General features: G+C 45.2%; 2 protein-coding genes across 5 annotated transcripts; both read left to right on the top strand.

The window, feature by feature from the left end:
- The first annotated feature begins 422 nt into the window (after positions 1 to 422).
- Positions 423 to 3,302, top strand: nansa (N-acetylneuraminic acid synthase a). Its single transcript, XM_084687453.1, has 6 exons — positions 423 to 696; positions 1,019 to 1,234; positions 1,396 to 1,495; positions 1,680 to 1,834; positions 2,128 to 2,394; positions 2,747 to 3,302. The coding sequence occupies exons 1-6, from the start codon at positions 565 to 567 to the stop codon at positions 2,954 to 2,956; spliced, it is 1,080 nt and encodes a 359-aa protein (XP_084543579.1). The 5' UTR covers positions 423 to 564; the 3' UTR covers positions 2,957 to 3,302.
- A 4,602-nt stretch (positions 3,303 to 7,904) lies between these two features.
- slc24a2b (solute carrier family 24 member 2b) lies at positions 7,905 to 20,342 on the top strand. 4 transcript variants are annotated; one of them, XM_084687449.1, is made up of 10 exons: positions 8,205 to 8,849; positions 10,606 to 10,656; positions 16,508 to 16,543; positions 17,016 to 17,133; positions 17,463 to 17,552; positions 17,750 to 17,823; positions 17,973 to 18,107; positions 18,936 to 19,025; positions 19,687 to 19,853; positions 20,036 to 20,342. In XM_084687449.1, exons 1-10 carry the CDS (start codon positions 8,220 to 8,222, stop codon positions 20,283 to 20,285), a joined length of 1,641 nt encoding a protein of 546 aa, XP_084543575.1. In that variant the 5' UTR covers positions 8,205 to 8,219; the 3' UTR covers positions 20,286 to 20,342. The 4 variants fall into 4 exon arrangements, with proteins under 4 accessions (XP_084543574.1, XP_084543575.1, XP_084543577.1 ...); XM_084687448.1 differs by lacking the exon at positions 10,606 to 10,656 and having other exon boundaries at positions 7,905 to 8,849; positions 17,463 to 17,543; XM_084687451.1 differs by lacking the exon at positions 10,606 to 10,656 and having other exon boundaries at positions 17,016 to 17,124; positions 17,463 to 17,543.
- The last annotated feature ends 1,514 nt before the right edge of the window (positions 20,343 to 21,856 follow it).

The raw sequence follows: 21,856 nt of genomic DNA, 5'->3' as shown, positions 1-21,856 counted from the left end.
GAAACCAATAATGAACCAATCAGATTCGTGGGATTTTGATTGACTGGTCTACCATCCAACTGTGCATGTCATTTATCTAAATTGGGCGGTCGATCTAATACGTACACGTCCCATGATCTGCAGCATGCCAGAGGTCTGCATAAAATCTCAAGGTGATTGTCTTGCAGAATTTTTTTTTTTTATTGCATCCCATATAGACTTTTATACGCATATACCAAGACCTTGTAATAATATAATCTGCAATTTTATTTTATTATTTGATATATATATATATATTTTTTTTTACAACATATGCATTTACATCTGATCATTAGTATTATCATCAACACGCTAAAAAGCTCAGGAATGTTTTACAAAGACAATTTCTGTTAAGAAATTCGCGCTCATTGAGGACTTTTATATTGAAACGAGAAAAGGTACGCCATCCCGGATGTGTAACGTTGGAACTGACCGTTTACACGTTAACTCTGCACCCAGATAACTGAACACATATTGGAAAGCTGAACAGCTAGAGGGATTCATACTTATCCGTAGTCTGTGCTTGGTAAAAAATAACATTTTAGAATGCCTCTGAAATTCGAACTTTGTCCTGGTAAAATGATCGGGGGCTCGAACCCTTGTTTCATCATTGCCGAAATCGGACAAAACCACCAAGGGGATATAGAAATCGCCAAGAAGATGATTAAGATGGCTAAGGTGATTATTAAATGAGTTCTGAATTTGTTCACGCAGTTTTATATCCTGATTAAGCTGTGCAGCTAATTTAGTAACCTTAGCTTTTTTTTATTTACTAGTAACATGATCGAGTCTATGGACTATGCAGCTGTCATCAATGGGTCATGCAAATGGGTCAGAAAAGTGTATTGTACATTGAGTGGGCGGAGGTCTCCTTGTATACATGATTAGATATTAGATTTGTGAGTTTTAAAGATGGAACGCAACTGTAAATGCGAAAATTTAACTATTTAGTCACTCATAAACGTTTTATGTGCGTGATTTTGATATTTTCAATTGACAGGATTGTGGAGCCGATTGCGCAAAATTCCAGAAGAGCGAACTGGAGTACAAGTTTAACAAACGTGCCCTGGAGCGTCCGTACACTTCAAAACACTCGTGGGGAAAGACTTACGGTGACCACAAGCGCCACCTAGAGTTTAGTCACGAGCAGTACAAGGAGCTGCAGAAGTACGCTAAAGACGTTGGCATCTTCTTTACAGCTTCCGGAATGGATGAGGTAAGCTGACTGTGCATATGTGATTCTGAATGACACCGTACAGTTGATCGAATCAGCATCAGTATGAAGTTAAAGTTGGAAACATGGTGTGATATCATTGTCAGAAGATGTGATACTGTTTGATCACAAACGGGTACTTAAACTGTGATCTCAATCTACAGATGGCAGTGGACTTTCTACACGAGCTTAACGTGCCGTTCTTCAAAGTGGGCTCTGGAGACACAAATAACTTTCCTTACCTCGAGAAAACCGCCAAGAAAGGTCTGTTTTTAGCACAGTATTTTCTGTGTAAACAATGCTTTTCACGCTGACAACCTCACAAATGGACAATCAGGCCTCAAGTTCCTAGCATTGTCATCATTATTTGTGTGTTTTTATGTGTTTGTGTGTGTGTGTGTTTCTCTGTGTGTGTGTGTGTGTGTGTGTGTGTGTGTGTGTGCCACAGGTCGTCCCATGGTTGTTTCTAGCGGGATGCAGACCATGGAGACCATGCGAAGGGTCTACCAGACTGTGAAGAAACACAACCAGAATTTCTGCATCCTGCAGTGCACCAGCGCTTACCCCCTGGAGGCTGAGGATGTGAACCTCAGGGTGATCACGGTACCGACCCGGCCCAAACTCACAACAAGGCCCCTGTAAACATCGATCCAAACACTGAACCATGGGCCAGTCCTAGTGGGGGCCATTTTAGCCAGATCATTGATTTATTTGACCAATCTGATTTGGGATCCATAATTTTTTGTATCATTTGTGTAGTTTTTAATCATTTCCGTTGTGTAGTCGATCCCAGTTAAAAATTGCACTGCAAATGTAGACATCAAAAGAATTGCGGTCTGGGCTGGGCAAGCAAAAAAAAAGAGAAAAATGCTAGTTTGGTCTCACATTCATGGCAGGAATACCAGAAGGAGTTCCCTGACATTCCCATTGGATACTCTGGCCACGAGTCCGGAATCAGCATCACAGTGGCCGCCGTGGCGATGGGGGCAAAGGTCGTGGAGCGTCACGTGACCCTGGACAAGAGCTGGAAGGGGAGCGACCACGAGGCGTCCCTGGAGCCCGGGGAGCTGGCTGAGCTGGTGCGCTCCGTCCGACTGGTGGAGAGGGCTCTGGGCACGGGCGTCAAGCAGATGCTGCCCTGCGAGAAGCCGTGCCATGATAAGGTGAGCCGAGTGTGACCGTATGGGGGGGGACCGACGTTACCCTAGGGGAGACTGACGTTACCCTAGGGGAGACTGACGTTATCCTAAGGGAGACTGACGTTACCCTAGGGGAGGATGACGTTACCCTAGGGGAGGATGACGTTACCCTAGGGGAGGATGACGTTACCCTAGGGGAGGATGACGTTACCCTAGGGGAGGATGACGTTACCCTAGGGAAGGATGACGGTATTGTGTGTGTGTGGGGGGGGTACCCTTGGGTTTGGGTAAGGTTTGACCGAATCAGACTTTGGTCCGTTGCGTTTAAAAGTAAGCAGAACAACAACCGTCCTCTTCGCCCCTGTCTTCCCTCCAGCTGGGGAAGTCTGTGGTGGCCAAGGTGTCCATCCCCAAAGGCACACTGCTGAGTCTGGACATGCTGGCGGTGAAGGTGGCCGAGCCCAAGGGAGTTCCCCCCCAGGACATCTTCCAGCTGGTGGGCAAGGCGGTGCTGGAGGACCTGAAGGAGGACGAGAGCGTCACTCCGGAGGCGGTGGACAGCTACGGCAAGAAGGCCAAATGCTAAGGCCTCCACCATGATCCGCCTTAACTCCACCCGTGCCTGCTGCACCTCCACTTGTGGTCTTAGATTTGACAGCCGGAATTTGTGGATGTAAACCGTTATTGTCTAAGAGGCCAAATTGGGAGTGGAAAGAAATGTTTGCCATTACATTTGTGGCCACATTTTAGTTTGTGTTGAAAGTAAGAATACAGTGTTTCAGATTGCAAGTGCCTAATTAGACAGTGGCAGTGCCTAATTAGACAGTGGCAGTCAGTGTAAAATAGGTGACATAAAAATCATGGCAGTGGGTTATTATTTATGTCAGCAGCTGGGGGGGGGTAAATAAATTTGTTCTGACGGCACAAATTAAGTTTGCTTAAATGATTCTTTTTTTTGATACCATAGTGGCTGAATGTACTTTGGTTGCTTTTGTTTATGACACAAGAATAAATGTTGATTCCATTTACTTCTCAAATTGGCTTCTCACCAATTTACATATTTTACCCATCTGGTCCACAAGAGGGCAGTAGTATGTCAAATCAGGTCAGAATTGACCAGCAAACAGAGATTACAGGTGTGGAGATTAGTGATTAGGGATTTTACCCAACCTACTGACATTGGGATTGACACCACCGACCAACTGTTAACTTGATCATGATCTAGGGTATGTATGAGATCCTGCCTCAGCAGATCTGTAACCTGTCACAAATTGTGTGTGTGTGAGAGAGAGAGAGAGAGAGAGAGAGAGAGGTGTCTGTGTCTGTGATCAAGAGCGTAAGAGTAGGCATATCTACGAGGTCTCTTGAATAATTTCATCCTCCTCCCACAACGATGCCCGTGACTGCTTTGCATTAAGGCACGAGCACTCGCCAGTGCCAGTGCTGCTGCGGCTCCGCTTGTTTTAGGTCGTCATGGCCAACTCCAAGGTACAGCAAGAAGACATTAGATGGGTCGCTAATCTGTGCCTTGAGGGTCACTGTAGCGGTAACACTTAAACGTCAACTCTCCACCAACGAAACGATAGGAGCACAGGCCTCCACAATGCTTAGCGGCTATTTGTGGGAGTATAGGAGCTTTTAGGATTTAGCCAGATAATCTCTTTTACCCACATATGCAGTTATCTACGACTCGTTTACATCATTGCCAGTCATGCCAAAATGGAAAAGACCGAATGGGGATGAACAAAACACAACACATGAATCATGTCTGTGGGATTAGCTGTTTTTGATTAGCATATTTTTACAGTTAAGGTTTTTAATTCCTCTCAGGTAAACGTACACGTGCAAATTTGTTTTTGTCGATTTTGACTGATCTTCATTTTTTTTGGAGGTCAATCACTCCAATCCCCTTGTTAGGTGAAAGCGATGTTAACTGGTTCAAGCTGAAATAAACACCAAATCTATTTTTACTTTACTGGCTCCAGGGCTGTTCTCTGTCGGTTGCCAGCTTGCCTACAGTGCATGCATGTTCAGGAGCTTACCTACAAAGACAGTTTGGCTGCTCTTACGTAATATCTTGAGCTACCTAGGACTTCTGGATTGCGATGGATCTTATTATGAAGAGGATGACGACAGAACACGACCCTGACTAAGGTCAACCTCTTACCGTTTGATTCAGACTACTATATTTGTGTTAGTGTTCGTTAAGAAAAAATGCTTTTAAGGCCACCTATCCAAGCCCTAATCTTTCTGAAAGGTTGAGCTCAAATCCTCAGAACTGTAACTAACACCCAGTCTTCCCATTACGCACCACATCAGAGCTCCGTCTGTGTGTTTGCGGTGGACTGGAGGAGAAGGAGATGAACTTGGGACAAGATCTCCAGCTGCTATGTAATAGCACAGGTGGTGGCAGGGAGCGGAGGAGAAGGAGGTTTGGGGAGAGAGGGAGGGTGGGAGGGAGGGAGGGAGATGGAGCGAGGTGCGAAAGAGAGAGGGGGGACAGAGAGTGAGGGAGTGAGAGAAAGAGAGAGGGTGTGAGAGAGAGATGGGGGAGGGAGAGAGAGAGAGAGAGAGAGAGGGAGAGAGAGAGAGAGAGAGAGAGAGAGAGAGAGAGGGAGAGAGAGAGAGAGAGGAGAGAGAGAGAGAGAGAGAGGGAGAAAGGGAGGCATAAAGAGCTGAAGATACTGTAGGCTTTAGAGAAGCGCTCACGTGTAAGCTCCTCCTACTTCTCCTCCTTTCTTTACACAACTTTAGAGAGAGGACAATGTCGAATGCAGTGGCGGTTCTAGACAAATTTTACTAGGGGGGCCAAGGGGGGGGCAGTGTTTAATCAGAGGGGCACATTTTCAAAACGAAAACAAATTATATTTAAACATTAAATACTTTAATTTAGCTTTACATAAAAATCATACAAACGGCTCTGGCTCTCCCTCTTCCAGCTCATGGGGGGCCAGAGGGGGGACCAGAGGGGGGGCCACAGGGGGGGCCAGAGGGGGGGGCACAGGGGGGGCCAGAGGGGGGGCACAGGGGGGACCAGAGGGGGGGGCACAGGGGGGACCAGAGGGGGGGCACAGGGGGGACCAGAGGGGGGGGCACAGGGTGGGCCAGGGACATATTTACAGGGGCACTGGCCCCTGTAGACCCTGTGTAGAACCGCCCCCGGTCAAATGCCAGGGAGACATTATTTAATGTTCGTCTCCAAACCTCAACCCCTCTTCTCCTCCATGCCCTCCCCCCATCCACCCCAAGGACATAGACCTATGACGATCATATAGGTAAGATGTCATAACTATAAACAACACAACAACAGATCCAGTCCATTTTGTATTTCTATATCAATAGTCAGTGTGAGTCAGTGTAAGCCAGTGTGAGTCAGTGCGTCTGACGCTTAACAGAAATGAAGACTCCAGGTTGTGTTGCTGAATTACCATCGGTGTTTAACAGAAAGCCTATTAGCAATATGCAATGAGTACCTCAAAGTTTTTTCATTTCTCGAGAACCGTTCTGAGCAAAGTGTTGCGTCTTTGTTGTTTTTAACCATTTCATTATACAAAAAAAAAACCAACAATTGTGTGAAACTGAACTGTCATCTCTTTTGTTTCGAAAACGTGCCTTTACTTCTACTGGACGGTTTGGCTCTTTAGCATCCCCTCCCCTCTCCCTTGGTGAGCAGAGTTAAACCACGTTTGCATGCCATCCACTATCATGCGATGCATTAAGTCAGGCCCAGTTGGATTAATGGGTATCGTTGGAGCTAACACCAACATAAACGAAGATCTTAGCCGTTGTATAACCAGTGTAGACAGAGAGGTTTGTTGGGTGTTGGGTTGGATGGTGAGGGTTTAGAGGAGAGGGAGGGAGGGGAGAGAGAGGGAGGGAGGAGCCTTTTACTGTGCTCTTGACTGGAGCTCAACCACCTCTCAGAAAATCTCACAGGGGATTTGCTTTGGAGATGCTCACATTGCAGTTGGCAGCTGGAGGTTCTAGTTGCTTGGGATTGGCTTACCCTGGAGGATACTAACCAACAGCAACGACTTTCACCACACCGTCATTTGGAGCCTGCAAGTGTGGTAGATATTGCTTTTTTACACTTTTGATGTCTAGATCTTACATTGGTTCCACTCTAAAGTCCCGCAGCATTGCACGGTTAGTGAGGTAGGCCGATGGGATTTGCAAGGTGGCCTCTGATGTCACAAGGTCAGATATAAGATCAGTGGTTGCATGTGGGTACTTTCAAGACATATGTAGAATTCCTATCAAGTGTGTTGTCATAGTGGTTTCAGTGAACATCTTCATGCATGTAGACTGCCTTTGCACCTGCAGGTTCGGTTTTAATGTTCCTGCATAAGCAGATCAGTCTGGAAAGATTCAGATAGCTTGTTAATTGATTGCTATTCTAAATCCACTGTGACCTCCACTGTTCTGCGTTTGTACATTTGATGTCGTATCGAAGCACGGCCAGAAAGTATAAAGTTTGTAATTGACAGCTACTTTTTACAGCATGTAATACCATTACCTAAGCTGCTTTCCCTAATGTCGATGGAGCTAAGCTTGGCACAGGATAACAGAGCTGTTCTAAAGATCACAGCCTGTGACTCAAATATCAAACAAATACTACATTATTATTGAAGTGTTGGTGAGAGGCACTGGTGTGATGTGAATTCTGATTGACATCCTACTCAGTCAAAACAGGCTGCGTAGAGGCTTGTAGTACGAGAAATTAAATGGAGCAATTTGGTTTCAAATCGAACAAGTGTCTTTTCCACAAAAGGGTTGTCTAAGAGTTAACTAGCTCTCAATGCCAATTTTTCTGGGGGAAAAGAAAATAAAAAGTTTACCACAGAGGTCAGAGGGTCTAACATAGACTTCGATTACATCATACACAAGTATTTGAAAGTAAGGCGCCTTTGAATTTCCCCACTGTCGGCACTGAGGGGATGGATCCATAACTTCTATATGCAGCAACTGAGACAAATCAATCACCTACTGTTCCAGAGGGCAGCAGTTGGAGCTGCATGCATATTGCACACACCTGTTAAATCCCCATGGGATCTCCACAGGCACACACGGGTTAGAGCTTAAAGGTTAGTTTAGAACAGATGAGTGGAAGCGCTTGGTTCCCAGGATTAGGATGCCTAACAGGCACATGTGGATCTAAATTGGGACACAGTTGTACAGTATGGGGTCTATGGGTACTAAATCAAGTAACATCTTGTTGAATCTATTTGCGTCAAGAAATATCACGGGCTGCTAGGCCTCAAAAGTATGCTGGCACAACAACAATACAACTTCTCTCTCTAACGCTCTCTTTTCTTTTGTCTCTGTGGTTTCAGAAACTAATATGAGGAAACCTTTGTTTGGCCGAAACCCAGGTTCACACCGACGCCTCCATCATTGTGTTTAGAGAAGCCGAGAGCAGCATGCCCAGCTCTCGGTAAAACCACGTCCCACCCCCCCTCGACGCCAAGCCCAGACACCGCCCCAGCTCGCGCCTGTCTGCCTGCCCCACCCCCACCCCCCAGTTGTCCAGACCCATGGACATGATGCTACCAACCAGAGGTGCCCCTATGGAGTCGTCGAAGACCTCGTCCCCGCTGAGCGCCCACTGTAAGAGGCAACACTACTGGCGCGTCCGGAGAAAACTACGACCGGCCCGGATCCTCACCTTCACCCTGGGCCTCTTGGGCCTCACCACAGTGTTCTCCTGGAGTGCCTTGTCCTGGACCGGCGTCACCCAGGGAAGTTGGTCCACCAACACGACGACAGCACACCCCACAGTCCCAGGCCAAGGAGGAGGACAGTCCAAGACAGCTGTGCCCCAGAGAACTCTGTTGTCATCCGAGCCAGGGATGAGGGCCGAGGAGGATATGCCCATAGCGATGCGCTCATCCATGGAGGAGATGAACCAAGGGGACTATCCAACGGATTTGTTCAGCCTTGAGCAAAGGCGCCAAGGAGCAGTGTCTTTTCACATGTTCGGCATGCTGTACATGTTCATCGCCTTAGCCATCGTTTGCGACGAATTCTTCGTGCCGGCGCTGACAGTGATCACAGAGAAGCTCGAGATCTCAGACGACGTGGCCGGAGCCACATTCATGGCGGCGGGCGGCTCCGCCCCGGAACTCTTCACCTCCGTGATTGGCGTTTTCGTCTCCCACAGCAACGTGGGCATTGGAACGATCGTGGGGTCGGCCGTGTTCAACATCCTCTTCGTCATCGGGATGTGTGCCATCTTCTCCAGGGAGATCCTGAACCTGACCTGGTGGCCTCTGTTCAGGGATGTGTCTTTCTATATCATTGGCTTACTGATGCTGATCTATTTCTTTCTGGATAACCAAATCACCATCGATGAGAGTATCGGCTTGCTATTGTGCTACTTTGCATACGTCACCTTCATGAAGTTCAACGGCAACGTGGAAAAGGTTATCAAGAGCAGGCTGGGAGGGAACCAGGTGGACGAGATCGAGGCGGCCCCCAAGGTGAGCCTCCTCACTCCCTCCAATCAGCTCGCACCCTCAACCCCACAGCCCCGAGATCCCATAACAAACACATCCTGAACCCTAGTCATGCTGCTGGAGGTAAAACACCTCACTAAATCTATCAGAGTAGACTGGAAGAATCAGTCAGTTACCATTGGAAATCATGAGAAGTCAGCCAGTCACCTATAGGAAACAATGACCATAGGAAACCAACTAGTTTTTTTTCCCCACTCCTGTTCTGCCATCAGAAAAGCCCCTCACCACATATCCATAAACACTGTCCATTATTGGTAACATTGGCAACAGACACCAACACCATAACTTGCACATAAATAGTTTATATAGGTGGACGAGGTGGTTGGAAGATGGTTCTTCCTCTTCAGCAGTGTGACCCCGGGTGATAATTCTCATGTCCTCAATGGTTATTGTCTAAAACAGGGTCTTTCACCAGAATTGGGAGGCTTGTTTGGGAACTGGCTGACTGCCAGACAAAGAGACTGCCAACCAAACCACCTGATTCTGTGGGGGATTAAGATTTGTCTTTAAGCCTGTCATCTGTGTGTGCTTCCACCATGGGGTAGGGTCATAGCCATGCATGTCCCTGTTCGTGCTGACAAAGTCACAACCGCTTTGACAATCAGCTGGTTCCTGGAATGTCCCAAACATACATTTACTAGAGTGTTCAGACAGTGTTCAGTGTTCAGTGTCCTGTTTTGATTGGACCCCCCTCAGGTTCCGGATTTACGTTGTCCCGACCAATATGGTGGCCGTTCCATAAAGTGTAAGGAACCTAGGTCCATTCTCAAAATTCAAAATTTAAATTCTAGGGTCTCAAGATTTAACTGCCAAATTTAACTGCTAAATTCTTATTAACTGTCAATCTTGGATAGAGGTTGGGGGTACCTGGTGGATGAAAGATGTTGATGCCTTGAGGTAGAGGAGTCCAACATCGAAGGATTCATCCATTTACCACACACACACACACCCACACATACACACACACACACACACACACACACAGGTAATGGTGTCTTTTGAAAGTGGTTTGTCATGGCTAAAGTAGCATTTGGAGTCAAATGGTGTGGAACCTCTACCATCTCCTTGGGATGCAACCCAAGTAAACATGGCGAGTCTGTGGTCAATGGGTAAAACAAAAATAGCTATCCATGACACACACACACACACACACACGTACACACGCACCCTGTCGAAGCATCCAGCCTGACACATGAGGAAAGGCATTTCTTGAACCCTGTTGCAACCCATCCGCCTCTCTTGGGACCAATGCAGATCTGAAAAGATTGGACAGATGAAAGCAAAGTAATGGCAGCCCCAACCTGCCCTATGATGAATCGTACGATCCATCACAATCCTTGTGTGCCATCGTGATTGCACCTAAACCAATTGTGTATGGTCCTGAATGAGATCACACAAGCAATTAATTGTGTGTATGCAGGAAACCTAATATGTTTTTAAGAAAATACGTCCAAACAACAAAGATGAGATGGGGCATAAGGTGTGGGTGTTAACGGGCCAGCTTTCCGAAAGAACATGTCAGATCACTATTGATCTGACATGTTCAACAACTGCTGTTGTTGCTGCCATGCAAAAGAAGACAAAACAGATGCTGTGATAAAAAAGGGGAAAAAAACTAAAATCACTTTTTTTTTTTTTTACTGATGGTCAATGTATGTACCCAAAATGACCACCTACACCCTTCTCCCCCTACCCCGACTCTCCTTCTTTCTCCGTACAGTTGGAGTCAGACGCTTTGCTTTCAGATGTTGTTTTGACGTACGGAGGGCAGGTGAACGAGCAGTTGGTTGTCTAGGCTGTCTCTTAGCACAGCTAGCCTGTAGCTTAGTTCAACCGCCATCCCAAGGGCAGATCTTCAGGGACATGCACGGTGCAGAATGGAGCTAGGTTGTAAATTGGAAAAATCTAAGAGGGATTCACACTAAATTGATTTTGATGATTTGACTTTTTTACTTCAAGATCGAATTGACAAAATTATTTAACAATTAAGACATATACATATTTGTTATGAGGGTGTGAAGTTGGGATAAATCAAGGTTTAACGGAAACCTGAATTAAAAATATATCTGGAATTTAAGAATTTATGTTGAAAAAAATTTATATGGGAAGGTGAGAAAGACTTTCAGTACAACAAAGTCTTTACACACTTTAACTATGCTTTAAATTTGCAAGCAGTTATTCCACATTTTTATTGTTATATTCTGATAGATCCCAAACCATCTGTTTCTGTTTCAAATTACAGTAGGCCAACTTAATTTGCAGTATAAGTGCTTAACTAAACAAAAGTTAGTATTGAGTAGATTATTGTTAGGTTACTCCAGGTGACTCTCCACTGAACTCTTTCTATTCCAAGGCAAAACGGTATTATACAAATACACTGAAGTACTGTGGGGCCTTAGGAGATCAAGGACCTCCTATTCATTAACTGATGGACATGAATAGCCTCACCTAGGATGGGGCGAGGCTATCTGTACCCGTTTGTATCTGGACTCAACTGAGAATAGTCTGTTTCAAGGAGATGGTCACCCTCACGAGTGTGAGTCCTCCCCCAGGCTGTCCTCTGGTCCTGGGCACTTGACGTACGACTGGCCCGTCCTCAAATGTCTCCAGGCCCTCTGTAATCTCTGACCAAATCCTCCAATCCCATTACCGCCCCTAATTATAGACAGGTAACATCACGGCTCGGCCGAGCAGAACACATGCGGCGAACTGCGCATCTTTGTCCCGTTAGCCAATCATGCTTTTCCCTCTAAAGTAACTATTTAACGGTCACTGAGAGTGAATGTTTAATTTTATGACTTTTGAGCTGCATGTTGTTAAGCATTGGATGATGGGGCCGGGGAGTTTTGTGGATGTCAAATGAAGTCATCGGTTGATGCTAGATTATTATGAGACTGCAATCCTGTCCTGATCCCTTATTAACAGCTAACCTGTGGTGACGACAGCAAATATAGGGTCAGCTGACCAGAGTGGTATGGCTTCTTGTCTCTGATGCTGCAATGGATTTCTTTTCTCTTTTTCTTCCTGATTTGATCTGAGACACGTCCTAACGTTGGTCATGATTTGAGTTACATGTAAACAAAGGGTTTGGGGTAATCATTTGTCGTGTAGGCTATTGACTTAATACGTCCAATAACAAATAGCGAATGGAAACATTTGACTTGCACGACAGTGCCGTTTGGGGGATATAGCCTAGCTTACCTTGGGTGTTTGAGAGGGTGGACCAACAATGTTGTTTTCATAAATGTTTGCTTAAAATCTCCTTTGACTATCTCATCTCGCCAATGGTCAAATGAAGTGGCAGTTATCTAAAGGATTGTCATGGTTTAATGAGATATAGTGATCATCCACTTGTCCACCACAGTGTCCAATTTTTGTTGGGGGTAGGACATTACAAAAAAGAGAAATACAAAGTGCATAAAGCATGTGTTCTCACGTTGTGACTTGTGAAGGTTGCTGAAAGAGTTCACACGCATCAATTGGAAATTACCGTTCTAAATGCGGTTATCTGTCTGAATTGATCCTACCTAAATCCGAGAGATTGGAGGGTCAGGTGGACCGCGCTGAGTAGAGAGAGAGAGAGAGAGCGCGCGAGAGAGAGGTAGAGAGAGCGCAAGAGAGCGTGAGAAACCAACTTGCTGTATTTACTGTTTCTCAGTTAGCCTTTTTAGCTGCTAAATAAATAGCTGCTTGCAGTGACGGAGAGAGGAGTGAGGATCAAAAAGCCTTCATTACCTACTCTTCACATCATGTTAATGTGTAGGCTCTGTACAACAAGTCTCACGAAGTGCAGCATGCACTTTTGACTCCAATGAATTAATGTTATCAGATGGATCCATTGCATTCACAAGTAGATATTATTTATATCCCAAAAGAAAAGTTTCCTGAACCTCGTATAACGGTTTATTTATGTCTTCAGTTTGGTACAATGTTATATCTTGTCAAGTGTTCTAAAAGACACTATTGTATAGAGTCTATAGACAGTTCTACCACAGAACACCCTAGTAACCCATCATGGCTTGAGGCCAAAGCATCGTCCTACTTACTTAATAGGTTATACAGGTCAATCTTGGCCTAACTTGTAAAATTAGGGCTCACAAAAAATCACAGTTGGCCTATCAGACTCTCCAAGGTTACTTAACCCTGACTTGCGACATGCTAATGTGTAGGGAATCATGGTGAAGTAGGCAGTGAAAGGAGAGAGGGTCAGGGGCAAGCGAGTGTGAGGTAAGAAGAGAGGCAGGGTGAGGGGTGAGAGAGGGGGGGGGGGTTAGGAAAGAGAAAGACGGAGTAAGAGAAGAGAAAGGGGATGAGGATGAGGAATGAAAGAGAGGCAGGGTGAGGGGTGACAGAGGGGGGGGGGTTAGGAAAGAGAAAGACGGAGTAAGAGAAGAGAAAGGGGATGAGGATGAGGAATGAAAGAGAGGCAGGGTGAGGGGTGAGAGAGGGGGGGGGGGTTAGGAAAGAGAAAGACGGAGTAAGAGAAGAGAAAGGGGATGAGGATGAGGAATGAAAGAGAGGCAGGGTGAGGGGTGAGAGAGGGGGGGGGGGTTAGGAAAGAGAAAGACGGAGTAAGAGAAGAGAAAGGGGATGAGGATGAGGAATGAAAGAGAGGCAGGGTGAGGGGTGAGAGAGGGGGGGGGGTTAGGAAAGAGAAAGACGGAGTAAGAGAAGAGAAAGGGGATGAGGATGAGGAATGAAAGAGAGAAGGGTGAGAGAAGAGAGAGAGTGGTTAGGATAGAAACAGGGGGTGAGAATAGAAAGAGGGGGTGGGGTTGAGGGAAGAGAGAAAGGTGTTGAGGTAAGTGAGTGGTGAGAGGGGTGAGGTAAGAGAGAGAGGGGGTGAAAGACAGGAGAAAGGTTTGAAGAATGGTAGAAAGGCGAGAGGTGAGGGATAGAGGGTGTGTCAGGACAGCAGGCAATGTGACCTGTGTCAAAAAGCAAAGTTATGTCTCTCCCCCCCTCCCCTCCTTAAAGAGTGAGCTCTTTAAACCTAAGCCCTGTACAGCAGATGCTCAGGGTCATTAGGCTCACTGGCCAGCATGCACCTTGGATGCCATGTGAGCGATGGGTAGGTCAAATATAGCAATCGCCATGACATCGCCACAGTTAGGTATTCACACGGCTGGCCATCACGCTAAAATTTGCTTAGCATAGCCATTGACAGAGAGATTTCTGGTAGGTAGTAGATCCTAGGTAGAACCTTACAGGTAGACAGACAGGTAAGTAAGTAGGTAAGTACTTGGTTGTACCTCATAGGCAGACAGACAGGTAGGTAGGTACTTGGTAATACCTTAGAGGCAGACAGACAGGTAAGTAGGTACGTACTTGGTTGTACCATAGGCAGGCAGACAGAAAGGTAGGCAGAAAAACAGGCAACACACCTCAAAAACCTTGTGTATATGATAACTTTTAGCCTGCTCGCACAAACCTCTACAGCCTGTAGGGATCTAGTTGACAGCCTAACATTTCCTTTAGGATGATTAGTGTCAGCAGCACCGGTGCTTTTCAAAGGCTTGAGTGAGTACAGGAAGATGACTAGCTAGTGTGTGTGGGGGAATCACAGACAGGGATTATGTCTTCTAATTGTCTCCGTTTGTAGCAGTTTTCACAGACAAACTCGTCTAATCAGTCTTCCTCAGGAAAATAGTCTGTTGTTGTTTGTTAAAATGATGGAAATCTGGTTTTGTCGTTTGGTTGGTCCGTATTAATGAGTTATTCCATCATTTGTGAAATACTCTGTTGAGATTGATGCTAAGAACATGGTATGTCACAGACCATGGAAGAGGAAGCAGCAGACAATATGTGGTCGTTTACCTTTTATCCAATGCAATGTACAGGTGGGATCGGAACCTGCAATCTTGTGATCTGCAAATGCTCTAACCACTAAGATATACCCAACTCCTGACAACCACAGACACCTTTTAACACCAGGATGCTGTCTACACCATTCCTTCAACAAGATGTTGAATCTCAAAACAAACTCCATGTGTGGTGGACTGAATCAAGAAGTTAAGCCCAGATCCATTGCAAGTTACGGTCGGGTCTAAAGCGTTAAGGATCAATGGCTAGGAGTTAGGGGTCATGGACAAAGGGGCTAGGAGCCAGGGATTATGGCTGAGTGGCTAGGACCCCTGGCTGAGGGGCTAGGAACCAAGGATTATGGCTGATTTGCTAGTGGCTAGGACCCCTGGCTAAGGTGATAGGAGCCAGGTGTAGGGGCTAAAAAGACCCAGGGCTTATAGGGGATATTCACAAAAGGTGAGGGGGCTAAAGATTTACCTAAGATGACTGAAATAGAAAACACTACATGAATCACTCTCTCTCTCTCTCTCTCTCTCTCTCTCTCTCTCTCTCTCTCTCTCTCTCTCTCTCTCTCTCTCCGTCCATCCCTCCATCCCTTCATCATATAAACAACGGGATGTATAGAACGCATGGACAAAGATCTGACAATGTTACAAGAAAAAGAAAGAAATGAAATTGAAAAAAAATCGATCAAATCAGCAACAAACTACTATGCACACCAACTGGCATTCCTCAGTAGCCATGACAACCAACTGTTCTACTTGCTCCGAAATCATACGTCCCATAATCACACCCTTTTGTGTTATAAATCAATAACTAATCTCTCTTAAAATGCTTAGATCTATCTGTATGTATGTCCACCAGCTGTGTGTGTGTGTGTGTGTGTGTGTGTCTGTGAGAGAGAGAGAGAGAGAGAGAGAGAAAGAGAGAGAGAGAGAGAGAGAGAGAGAGAGGGGTTTCGGGCAACACACGCTCCACCCTAAGTGTGTGGGGGGGGGGGGGTGTACATATATATTTTTCTGAAAACACGTGTGCTGTATGTCCTCTGAAGACCTGCCTGGCTGTAGAACCAAGTTTGCGGAACCCGTTGAGCTTTAAAGGAATAGTTCACCCAAAATTAAGAATCCTAGGCCTTTTGTGTTGGCTTTTGTTCCCTCGTTCACTTCCACCATCTTGGTCCCCATCAGTCCTGCAACAACCCTGTTTGTGCTTTATGAACTGTGGGTTCAAACAATCAATCGATCACTTCAATCAATTCACTCAAATCCGGAGGCAAAGATTTGAAATCCTGGTTTTAAGAATTGGAAGGGGAAAAAAAGTTATTTATTTCAATCGATTGAAGAATCATTGATAATGAATGCCTCTCTTTTTTTCTTGATTGATGAACTGGATTTTTTTACTGATTTGAAGGAGATCTAACCTCAGTTACAACAAGGATTTCTCAAATGTATTTCTATTGTAATGCTATGACAATGTTACCAATACCATCACATTTGTACATACATTTTGGGACCTTTATTTCATTTAATTTCATGATTTAAGTAAATTTAAACATGTTTATATGGGTCCTTAGAACCTAGAAATGAAAATGTATGTTTTGGTCTATTTATACTGTGGGTTTCCATCGAGTTTTGAAATTGTATGATTTACCACTAGTGTACAAAAACACTTAATTTGTAACTTCCATATGGAGATTTAAAAAACAAACATGGTTTGACAATTGAAACAGCTGTTTGTTGTGAGCGCAAGCAAGACTGTGTGCTTCACATTCAGATGTCGTCTGTCTTTCTCTGTCTTTCTCTGTCTTTTCATTGAAGGCAATCGAACCCAGTGATGATGAGAACAAATTGACGGTAGGTCCTGCGTGCGTTTGTGTGTTTGTATGTGTGTGTTTGTGTGTGTGTGCGTCTGATTGTATGTGCGAGTGTATGCATGTGTGCACGAGTGGTATGTAAAAAAAAAGATGTTGAACTGGATTTTCTTAATTTTATTATAATATTTTTTGTAATTGAAAATAAATCTGCACAGGAGAGGAAATTACACTCATATTGACTTGATGTACGGTTTGTGACAAATAATGCTGTGGCAAAGTTAAAAGTTTATTTTTATTTCTACAGAGGTTAAATTATAAAAATATTGGTAACAAAAACAGAGACCCTAACTAACGAAAGTGGACTAATAGTCTGGGTAATTTCCATTCTGTTGACTAAGTGACTCAGACTGGAGCGAGTTAACCAAATCAAATGTATCTGTATAGCCCTTTTTACAAGCAACTAGTATGAGTGGATGACAGGCCATGGGTAACTCATGGTTCCCATCTGCCAGGCTAAGCCCAGACTGCAGAGAGAAGGAAGCTGTGCCTCGCTTCACAACACCCTGATGAGGAACAGCATCTTCCAGCTGATGATTCATACCTTGGACCCCCTCCACGAGGGTAATGACGGTACACGCTAAGGACTTGTACTGTACTAGCTAGTATGTGTCACGCATACAAAACCGGCCCGGATTTGTATGGAAAGCACTTTCCGACACAGTGACGATCGCGCTCTCACACACACACACACACACACACACACACATACAATGATTTGATTTGACACCTGCCCAGATTTGTGTGTCAAACACGTTTTTGACACAGTGACGCTCACACACACTCACACACTCATATACACAGATATACTTACATAAACACAAACACACGCACTGACTTGATGTGAAATCCACACTACTAGACACAAACACCTAACTTTGCTCTACTGGTTGTCCTCCAAGGTCGGTTCAAGGAGAAAGCCTCCATTCTCCACAAGATGGCCAAGAAGAAATGCAAAGATGATGGTGCCAACGGTATTTCAGGTAATTCAGGTTATTCAGACGGTCAAATTTAACTAGCCTTCTCTTTCACACACACACACACACACACAGTTGTGTAGCTAAAGAGGAAAGCATGCTAACACTACTCATCCACAAAACCGACAACATTAACAACTCTTCCTCTTCCGTCTCCATCCACCCATGTAATACCCTCCCTCCCATCCATCTCTTTCTCTCCCACCTTCCAGAGAGGAACATCCCTAACAGCTCCAACGTGGCAGTGGAGGTCACTCCTCCTATGAACGGCACCGTAGGAGGAGAAGTATGACAATTCCCCTCTTTCCATCCATACATCCATCCATCCATCCATCATTCGCATCACAGTTAACATCCAGCACCTACCAGTAATAAGAGCATTATTTGTCCCTTCTCTTCCTCCCCCCTCCTCCCCCTTCCCCTCTCCTCTGGAAGGAGGAAGAGGAGGAGGATGAGGACCAGCCTCTGAGTCTAGCGTGGCCAGAGACCAACCGTAAACGTCTGACGTATCTCCTCATCCTGCCCATCATTTTTCCGCTCTGGCTCACTCTGCCCGACGTCAGGAGAGATGTACGACTCTCTGGTTACACACACTCTCTGGTTACACACACTCTCTGGTTACACACACTCTCTGGTTACACACACTCTCTGGTTACACACACTCTCTGGTTACACGCACTCTCTGGTTACACACACTCTCTGGTTACACACACTCTCTGGTTACACGCACTCTCTGGTTACACGCACTCTCTGGTTACACACACTCTCTGGTTACACACACTCTCTGGTTACACACACTCTCTGGTTACACACACTCTCTGGTTACACACACTCTCTGGTTACACACACTCTCTGGTTACACACACTCTCTGGTTACACACACTCTCTGGTTACACGCACTCTCTGGTTACACACACACACAAACTGGTTACATACAGTACAAACACACAAGTTTGTTTACTTTGGAAGACCAACTGTTCACTCCCATTCAAAATTGTGTTATTCCAAACCCCTAGTCCTGATCTTAGCCCTTAATATGATTCTATCCCTTCTAACATTAACCATACACCCCCTAAAACCCCAAAGAAAGAGCACTTGAAGTTGTGGGGCTCAAGAACAAGACAAGGTCAATATTTTGCAAGTTTATTATCCTTGTGAGGACTACTGGACATACACACACACACACAATTGAATAATGGGGGAGTTTGATTTTGACCTATACTATCAGACCATTAGAGCAGTCCCTGAGGACAATTCCACCTTCAGTACACTTTATACACACAGGAACCAGGTGTGCTGTTGACATAACTACTCTCGGAACAAGATTCAAATTCAGACTTTTTCCCGCCTTGTCTTCGTTCCTCTCTTTTTTCTTCTTTCTTCTTCTCTCTCATTCAGACGTCAAAGAAGTTTTTCCCCATCACCTTTCTTGGTTCCATCACCTGGATTGCAGTCTTCTCCTACCTCATGGTGTGGTGGGCTCACCAGGTGTGTCTCTCTCCATCTCTCTCTCTCTCTCCCTCTGTCTCGCTCTCCCTCTCTCCTTCTCTCTCTCTCTCTCTCTCTCTCTCCCTCCCTCTGTCTCGCTCTCCCTCTCTCTCCTTCTCTCTCTCTCTCTCTCTCTCTCGCTCTCCCTCTCTCTCCTTCTCTCTCTCTCTCTCTCTCTCTATTCCCTGTAATCCCATCAGATCCCCCGTCAGTACAGCCTGTGACTTAATCTGGTGTTGCTAATAAACAGAGCAACAAGTCTGCAAAAGCAGCCATAGCTTAACTGACTCCTCGCCGTCTGGAATTCGACCCACACCTTTATCATATTCCACTATACTCTAACTCCATCTCTCTCTATTCTTCTATTTCTCTCTTCCCTTTCATCTTCCTTCCCTCTCTCTCTCTTCCCCTTCTCTTCCCTTTCTCTTTCTAACTCCATCTCTCTCTATTCTTCTATTTCTCTCTTCCCTTTTCTTTTTTCTTCTTTTCCTTCCCTCTCTCTCCTCCCCTTTCTTTTCCCTTTCCCTCTCTTTCTAACTCCATCTCTCTCTATTCCTCTCTCTCTTTTCCCTTTTCTCTTCCTTCCCTCTCTCTCTCTTTCTCTCTTTTTCTATCTACATCTCTCTCCCTCCCTCTCATTCTCTCTCTCGTCCACGTGCAGGTTGGAGAAACATTCTGGGTGACAGAGGAGATCATGGGTTTGACCATCCTTGCAGCGGGGACCTCCATCCCCGACCTCATCACCAGCGTGATCGTGGCCAGGAAGGGGCTGGGCGACATGGCCGTGTCCAGCTCCGTGGGCTCAAACATCTTCGACATCACCGTGGGGTATGTCCCGCAGCCGCACACCGATAAGCGAATCAAATGCACTTTGCACTTCATACATTCATTGATACAAGTCTGGTGCCCAGTAACAGTCAGTTTCCTGTCTTTGTCCAAGTAGGGTGATATCTAACATGTGACACCCCTCTTTGTTCTTCCTCTCTCCCATCCTTCCTCCTTCCCTCCAGCCTGCCGTTCCCCTGGCTGCTGTGGAGTCTGTTGAACAACATAAGCCCGGTGCAGGTGAGCAGCAACGGCCTGTTCTGCGCCATCGTGCTGCTCTTCCTCATGCTCCTGTTTGTCATCATCTCCATCGCGGCGTGCAAGTGGAAGATGAGCAAGATTCTGGGCATGCTCATGTTCATGCTGTACTTTGTCTTCCTCATCGTCAGCGTGATGCTGGAGGACAAGATCATCGTCTGCCCTGTGTCCATCTGAGGACCACACGCACACACGCAGGCGCACACGCACATACACACGTATACATATTTACACACACACACGTATATGTATATATATATATATGTATCAATGTGAATAAAAGGTACACGCACAAACATGTATGAACTGTATACACAAATAGAAACACATAGGAAAGGAAGACACCAATACAAAAAAACAGCACTTACATTCACAGAGAAAAGCAAAGATACACACACACACACATGGCGTCCCTCTGCAGAGGGACGGGGAGAGACAATTGGACAGAATGACAACCTGAGGCCCTCCCTTAGAGAGCACAAGTTATTAGGATGTCATAAAGACCCGGCAGGGTGGGCGGAGCCCCATGACACACCCTCGATCTACCCAATGAGAGGAGCTCCTACCGCCATGTATTTTTATTTTTGAAAGCTGTTGATGACACAATAGTCCAGGCTGTGATGGGGATTGGAAGACCTGTGTCTGATGGCATGACTGGGGACAGAGGACTAACTGGTTATTCTGTAGCAACCCCAGCCAGACACCCAGATTAGTGCAACACTGAATCTAAACCATGGTGAGGCTTTGAAAATGTTGACAAGAGGTATTTGGGTTTGCTCCTCTGCTTCCTGTGTGAGAGAAACAAAGACACAAAAGGGGGGGGGGCAGGAAAATGAGGGGGGAATTGAAGAGTAGGGAGAGAGGAGGACTGGTGCAGACAACGAGATGTTCATAACTTCATGTTCTACGATGGTTCAGTGACGCTAACTATCGTAGAATGCTAGTTCAGCAACGTGCAGTGACGCGGTGCGTTTCTGCGGACACCATGTTCTGTTCTGCCCTCAAGTAGTTTAGTTCTGTCGATATGAACCTATACTTTGGGTGCAGGTTAGGGTGTTTCCGCTTCATCGAAATGGAGGTCATTTATTCATGGTTTGTCACTATGGGGGCTTCTTGCGAAGTATACCATGTGACAGGAAAGGATTTCGGTGATCGTTTTGTTTTCCAATCATTAGTATTGTTGCAATTTGTAAAAGTAAACTTATAGGAGAATCTATTCTGAAACATCATTCCATGATTAATACTTATTTTTTGCTTTGATTGTATTGTATTTGTGTCCCACAATGATTTACTATTTTCCTATTATGTCATTTTCTCAGGTCTTCCTTTGCAAAAGTTTCAACAAAACCTATTGTCTGTGCTGTTGTGGGACAGATCATCTATTCATAATTAAATAATTATAAATGTTGTATTTCTAATTTTAGGTAGATATAACATGTCATAAGAATCCCTCCCCAAGTCCTTAACCATATATCTTCACAGACTTGTCAACATCGACAACTAAGGTGCATCCATTTATGTTACTACTTGTATTGTTTATAACACTTTTTTTTAAATCTATGATGACATTCACACAGCACTGTATAAGATAAATGCAATACATCCTTCCCTGCTTTACCCAAGCTTTACCCTTTGTAAAACACACAATAATGATGTCAGAACAACCAGAAAATACCACTTTCTAGCGTAGTTCACAAGTAGATTGAGACCTGATATTCTATATTATTTTCAAAGTTGTTTTCAGTCAT

The sequence above is a fragment of the Hypomesus nipponensis genome, chromosome 22 (genome assembly GCF_054491055.1).
Source record: "Hypomesus nipponensis isolate SF chromosome 22, ASM5449105v1, whole genome shotgun sequence".
NCBI lineage: Eukaryota > Metazoa > Chordata > Actinopteri > Osmeriformes > Osmeridae > Hypomesus > Hypomesus nipponensis.
The sequence above is the reverse complement of the archived record's forward strand: the minus strand, read 5'-3'. Positions and strand labels throughout refer to the sequence as shown.

Excerpts from the sequence above, each read along its gene's own strand:
- nansa (XM_084687453.1), top strand. The coding sequence starts at position 565 with ATGCCTCTGAAATTCGAACTTTGTCCTGGTAAAATGATCGGGGGCTCG. Across the intron at positions 1,496-1,679 it reads CGAGAAAACCGCCAAGAAAG|GTCGTCCCATGGTTGTTTCT; the intron begins GTCTGTTTTTAG and ends TGTGTGCCACAG. Across the intron at positions 1,835-2,127 it reads TGAACCTCAGGGTGATCACG|GAATACCAGAAGGAGTTCCC; the intron begins GTACCGACCCGG and ends CATTCATGGCAG.
- slc24a2b (XM_084687448.1), top strand. The coding sequence starts at position 7,905 with ATGGACATGATGCTACCAACCAGAGGTGCCCCTATGGAGTCGTCGAAG. Across the intron at positions 19,026-19,686 it reads TGGTGTGGTGGGCTCACCAG|GTTGGAGAAACATTCTGGGT; the intron begins GTGTGTCTCTCT and ends GTCCACGTGCAG. Across the intron at positions 19,854-20,035 it reads ATCTTCGACATCACCGTGGG|CCTGCCGTTCCCCTGGCTGC; the intron begins GTATGTCCCGCA and ends CCTTCCCTCCAG.